This window comes from Penaeus monodon, chromosome 6, assembly GCF_015228065.2.
Source record: "Penaeus monodon isolate SGIC_2016 chromosome 6, NSTDA_Pmon_1, whole genome shotgun sequence".
Lineage (NCBI taxonomy): Eukaryota > Metazoa > Arthropoda > Malacostraca > Decapoda > Penaeidae > Penaeus > Penaeus monodon.
The window spans coordinates 21981035-21987707 of NC_051391.1; the positions used below are offsets into that span (position 1 = coordinate 21981035).

General features: G+C 37.7%; 1 protein-coding gene across 1 annotated transcript in view; it reads left to right on the forward strand.

Moving 5' to 3' along the window:
- The window catches only part of LOC119574346 (probable palmitoyltransferase ZDHHC24), a 9617-nt gene extending 4930 nt beyond the window's left edge, over positions 1–4687 (forward strand). Inside the window, exon 5 of the mRNA XM_037921550.1 lies at positions 1658–4687. Within this exon, the coding sequence (XP_037777478.1) occupies positions 1658–2130 (473 nt within the window). The 3' untranslated portion in view covers positions 2131–4687. The remainder of the gene's footprint in view (positions 1–1657) is intronic.
- Positions 4688–6673: the final 1986 nt, after the last annotated feature.

Here is a 6673-nt window from a genome sequence, read left to right on the forward strand (position 1 = left end):
ATGATATATTTTAGCCTAGATATATGACCTGTTTTTTGTTTTACAAAGTAACAAGTGCAGAAGTGAGTGAATAAGAATAATGCAAGCAACTAAAGGCTACACTGTTCATCATGATGTCTGTTATTAGAGTGCTTACAGGCTAACTTCCCCTCCGTTGTTTGATTGTCTCTGTTGAAATGTTGTTATGATGCATTACCTCAATTATTGATTTGTTTAGTTCCACTATGCACTGATGAATCATTTACAATTCACTGAGAATAGTATATATCAGAAATATACTTTAAAGACAAACAATATATGGTGATAGTTGATGCTCCCCACAAAAGTATCACTGATATGTGATTCTTATTATAATCCATGTTAATGATGCTGTGAAACCCCAATAACAAGGCATGCTAGAGTGGTTCTTCTTGCATATTAATTCATGTAATCACTTCCTGTTTGTGAAACAAGGGGGATAAATGACTCCAATATTTTTTTTATCAGATTTCAATGTTTAAAAATAAAATAAAAAGGCCCAGACAAGGCCAATTCTCTTTGATTTTGCATGTCACCAGAAATATGTTATCATTGGATATACCATGTTCTGAAGAAATGTAAATTGTTGCTATTTATTGCAAAAACTGAGTCAAAACTAAGTGGTAGAACTGATGAATGCATTATGGACCCTTGCCATCATAAGAATTTTTAAATTAAGATACATTCCCCAAGGATGTACTGCCATTATTTCAGAATCTCAAGCTTAAAATACCAAGAACTGATATAGTATTGTAATGTAATAGATCTCTGCCTCTGAATTTCAGATTTTACTTTTCTTAAATACTGGAAATAAGCTATGTATACTACTTCTGAATTTTTAAGTTGTATTTTTGGTATCAGTTAATTAACCTGTTAGATCGGGGTGCTTTGCAACCCACACCCTGACCAAAATCTGGGCATTAGGCTTTCTTGAGAGGTGCCACTCCTGGATGTGTAGCCTTTAGGCGTGACTCACATGAACACTCCTGTGTCGTATCAAGAGTCCTTACCTCCCCTTTACATTTTTTTTTTCTGCACAAGTGTATTTTTTTGTGATATTTTCCTAGGTCCATATATTTCATTAGTTATACTGTATTAGGAGGATAATAGTTTTTGTTGAGTATACTCCATATTGTGTCTCTAGGTTGATTAAGTAACATTGTGTCATTTTTGTAATTTTTTTTATTTTCATAATAAATTTTCTGTAACATATCCTACACTGCCAGTTATGGCACTTTTCCAGTCATGGCTTGTAGATGGTGTATACCATCCTCATTTACCAGTGGAAATGATGTAAAAGCCTCTTCCTAAATGCTCACTGAGTCTAATCTCTGATGAGCTCTCAGCCAAATTTTTAATAATGGCATATTCCTGTCACCTGGCCCTCAGCTATTTCTTTTCATGATATGATTGTCACGTCACCCAGATCCATTACTTTAAAATTTACATTATGGAGTAATAGACATCACAGTGATTTTCTGGTGTCCTGTTGAATAATTGTTCAGTTTGCTGTGTCCTCACCTGAGCATGGTTGAATATAGGACATAGCGTGCTTTATGGGTTGAAACATGTATAATAGTTTAGTGAAATTATTTCAGATTTATAATCAGAAATTTTCATTATATGTTTTTTTTTTCAGGTTGCTGTGTTGGCTACCATAACCACCGTTACTTTTTGATGGGAATCTTTTATATATTTATTGGAGCTTTGTATGGAATTTACTATCAGTGGGAGTATGTGTATGAAACGATAAATCTCCCAGTCATGTATTTTTTCCTCTGTTTACTTGCTCCACATTTTGCTCTTCTTTTTGGAGCCATTAATTTGTGGGGTCTCCTTGTAGCTACTTTGCACACACTTGGTCTTGCGACTCTCTTAATGGTGTCATACTTATTACTGATGCAGGCTAAGGCCATATGTCAAGGGCAGACTCAGTATGAGATGAAGCATAACATACATGACTACAATCTGAGTTTGCGCCAGAATATTGTTGATGTGTTGGGCAGGAGATGGAGAATTGCTTGGATTTCCCCTTTTATACCATCACCTCTCACTGGGGATGGTTTGAAATTCCTCAGGGCAACTGAGTATGAGCCACCAAAGGATATATAATCGTTGTGTTTAGCATTCCAATGCTGTAAAGAAAATTATGCTAATGAGAAGTTATAGAATAAACGTGTAAATGTGTGATAGGCATTTGATTTTATTGTTAATATTGAATAAGACAATCAGTTTTATTGTTGAGATTGAGCTGTCTGTGAAGCATATTTAATGCGAAGCATGTGTACAAATAGCATTTAATATGTGGAGAAATAATTGTAGTTTTGTAGTGCAGAGTTTGCATTATTTTCTAAATGGATGAATAGTGTGTGTTTTTGATATTAACCAACTAATATTAGATAGTGTATCTTTATGGCTCAAATATATGTGAAGTAATGTTGCTCAGGCAAATATATATTGCTTGTGTTTATGTAATATAGTGCTAAAGCATGATGTCATATTATGGAAAATGAGAAATCTTGCAGAGTAAAGAACTAAGTAAACACTAGATTAGCATGGGTAAACACAGTCTATGTAACAGCTAGACCTGTTTATGAAGCTTTCTTTTGAACCTACCTGTGAAAATATTTGCCTCTTTCATTGGGTGCTATAGCGTGCATTATTATGTGAATTGGTTTCTATTGGTTGAATGTTTTCAAAGGATATGGGCTGTGAATAGAGTTAGTGGTTAAAAATTAGGAACACATATTTGGTTACTTCATGGCTAGATTTATATATATAGATAGACAATTAACAATGCCAGTGTGTTTTTCATTTATTTATATATTGAGAATAGATAGAAGTCCATTTGCATGATTTTGATGAATTACATAGCCTCTGACTAAACCCATTGGTACATTATCTACTTTAGTTTTGTTTTGTCAATTTTGTTTACATATAGATGGCTTCACAAGCACTTTGCCACCAAGGAGTTAGTTGCTAGGTCTATCTAACCACACTTATTTGCTTTTTGGGATTTTTACATTTTTATTTTTAATACTATTGTTATAGTTATCAATGTTGTTATGAATATTAACACTATTATCATAATTATATCAACAATAATAATTGTAATAAAAAGAATTCCTCCCCCCAAAAAATCAAGGAAAACAAAACTGTTAATATTAGGTAGGCCTCATAATAGATTCCTTGTTGACTAAGTACTCATGGAGCCATCTCTGTGTAAATATAATTTATAAAATGAAGTTATAGTGGACATGGTATCGTAACACCTTTGTGCTGTTGTGTGTAAAGCTCTTGCAAAAGGCATAATCCAACAAGAGTGGTTTTTATGCATTGTCATAGGTTTGGTTACTATACTTTCTACAAGTTGCATATGCATTATACAACTGCTTGTATGATTAGAAGATGCATTGTATATATGTTACTTCTTCTGGCAGCATAATCTTAGCATTAAGCATTCTTAGAAATAAATACTATAGTTTAATATTCTACCCTTCTTGAAGGGCAATTTACCATCAGGTGTAAATTTCCAGTGAAAAATAGTAATCCTTCTATATCTCCATCAGCCTTATTTAGATGGGTACTAGCTAATTCTGGAATTTTAGAATTAATTAGCATTTAAACTGACTATTTTTTTCTATATAATCAAGTAAATAAGTCAAGTGTGGAAAATTACCTGATTATTTTCAAATATCCACAATGCATCTATTGATTTCATCAAAATTTTGAATTATGTATACTGGAGAGCACAGACATGATTGCTGCATGGACCTGCCCCATTTTTTTCTCTTCTTGTTTACCTTAACTACTTGGAATTAATACAATTTTTGTCATGGATGATATAATTAGTGCTAAGTATTTAATTTATTTTTGTGATAGAATTCTAACATTTGTATCCTAATATGTGATATAATATTTACATTTGATTAACACTTGCACATGCACATACATGCATTCATTCACATCCACACTCACACTCACACTCACACTCACACTCACACTCACACTCACACTCACACTCACACTCACACTCACACTCACACTCACAGCTCACAGCTCACACACACATGCTCAGACTCACTCACACTGACATTAACACTCACATTGACATTGGCAGTGATACTGATGCTTAACATTTGTGTGACACTTGCACACACATGTGCATGCACACCCGTGTGCAGGTACACACACAAGTGCCTGCACATACTAATACACCCTCACATAAAAATGAATTGATTGAATAAATTTGAATCGTAGTGGGTTATTAGGTCTTACAAATGTATTCTTATCTGAAACATTAGGGTAAGTGAATATGATGCTAATATGATGTTAAGGCTGTTTTTAATTTTATGATAAGAAATTCTATTTTCATAACTGTCCAAGTTTAAAATGAATTAGTTTAATGAAAAAAATGGTGGTTTTGGAAGTCCACTAAGATATTTTTTGAATTAGGAAATATTTTCATTTCATAAGAAAACAAATGTTCTCTGTTAATCACAACAATTTACTGGAATTGTACAGTTTTAAAGTTTTAGGTAAAAAATAGATATTGGAAAGGTATAAAGAAAATAAAATTTATGGAGTTTTTGAGAAACAAAAGATCAAGCATCTGATGATGATAAAAGCTCCAAGGCTCAGACAAAGAGCCGTCAGAAAGAAAAATGAATGTTGTTTTATTTTTCCCTCATTTCTTAAAAGATTACAGTATGGCTGTATTCAGCTTTGCAGAAATGGCTTATAAGTCTAACAGCACAAAAGCATCTCCCCCCCCAATCCCTTGCCCGTTGTTGTCGTGGGGGGGCTTAGGAGGCGGAGACTGGGACCCAATGATGGGGAACTCCCCAACCTTGGGACTCAGCCCTCGACTCAACTAATTTTGCATGGTCTTTTTTTTTTTCCTTCCCACTTTTCGTTTCTGTCCCTTCACCAAACCCTTCTGCTATCCACCTCCTAAGGTGTGAGAGCCGTGCTGAAAGGATGAAAGGCTGACTTTGTGCCAGTCCTGAACGGCCTGAGGGAGCCATGGGCACGGTATTCCCCTGATTTAGTTACCTAGCCCTTACCCCTCAAGGGGACCCTGAGGGGTGGACTGTTTTTATCCCCAACATAATCCAGGCTTACCATGGCCAGTAATGAAACTTATCTCCACTATTAGGGGCAATGAGGCTTGCCCCTTTATCAAATAGCCCCAACGATGTAAACCCACCAGATTCCCTGACCCCAGGCTCTCCTTTGACCACGGCTCCGAACACTGCAACAACTACCCCCTCATCAATGCCTACTAGTACAGTAGCCAACAACCAATCCTTAAGGAACATTTCCACTCTCCCAGCACGCTCAACTTCATCACCTCTACCCCCACAACCTCCAACATCAACCACCCCATCCTCCCTTATTAATACCTTACAGCCTTATTGCCCACCTCCCCATAACACTACCTCCCTCAACACTACTCCATCTTCGTCACGCACCCGCCCTTCTACTACCCCTATCACTACAACAATATTGAATACCCTCTTCAGCGCAGCCAAATGGGACCGATTTTTCGTGATCCCTCCCACACCTCACTACTCTGACAACACCCTTCTCTTCCAACAATGTCTCCAAAAACAAGTAGGTAAAGTCTCTTTCCGTAGCCGACCCAACCGCTCCCGTCTTGTCACAGTAACATCCGAAAACCAAGCTATAGCATTAACAAAACTAACAGACATATATGGTAACCCCATCCTTGCAGAACCCCATCCAACCCTCAATACTTGCACCGGAACAGTTTCAATCTCCCCAGCAAATTGCCCAATCTATGACAGAGATTGGTCAGATTGTGGAGAAGACCTACTTGCCTGTCTCACAGACTATGATGCAACGTCAGTACAATGCTACTCCATTCCCCCCAGAGGTAATCGAAAGAAACCCACTAACATAGCCAAAATTACCTTCTGTAGACATGACCTTCCCTTTAACGTCTATATAGGAGGAGAATCCCTCCCTGTTCGTCCATACCAACCTCCTCCACGTCAGTGCCAAAATTGTTGGCGTCTAGGACACCCAGCCAAACATTGCCGTTCCACAGCCAGATGCCCACTATGTGCCCAACCTGGCCATACCCGATCTAATTGCCCTGCACAATCACGCACATGTGCCAACTGTGGCGGCCCCCATAATGTATTTTATAGGGGCTGTCCCACCTACAAATTTGAGTCTGAGGTAGCAACTCTCAAATTCAAACTTGGACTCACACTACGTGAAGCCAGACAAGAAGCACGTCGACGTGGTTTCTCTCTTACTCCTTACTCCAGTAATACTGCTCATTCTACCAATTCTCCTAAACCACCCCCCCTACGTCTAAACCCCCCTCTTCTACCTCCTACCTTCCCCAGTCAAACTTTTGCCATCCTAAATCCAGACACTCCAATCTCTACTACAGATATTTCAATCACCACCACAACCCCAACACCTTCCCCTCTCCCTCCTCGCACTACCCGTAACAGACAGAACAAACGTTCCACTCCCTCTTCCCCTACCACACAATCACCTCCACCTTCCTTTACTCCTTTGCTTGAGACACCAGTCCTCTCTTCCCCCCCTCACAAGAAATCCTATATCCCCCAAAACTCCCAAACCAACTCCTTAGAAGAAACCATTGAAAATATTC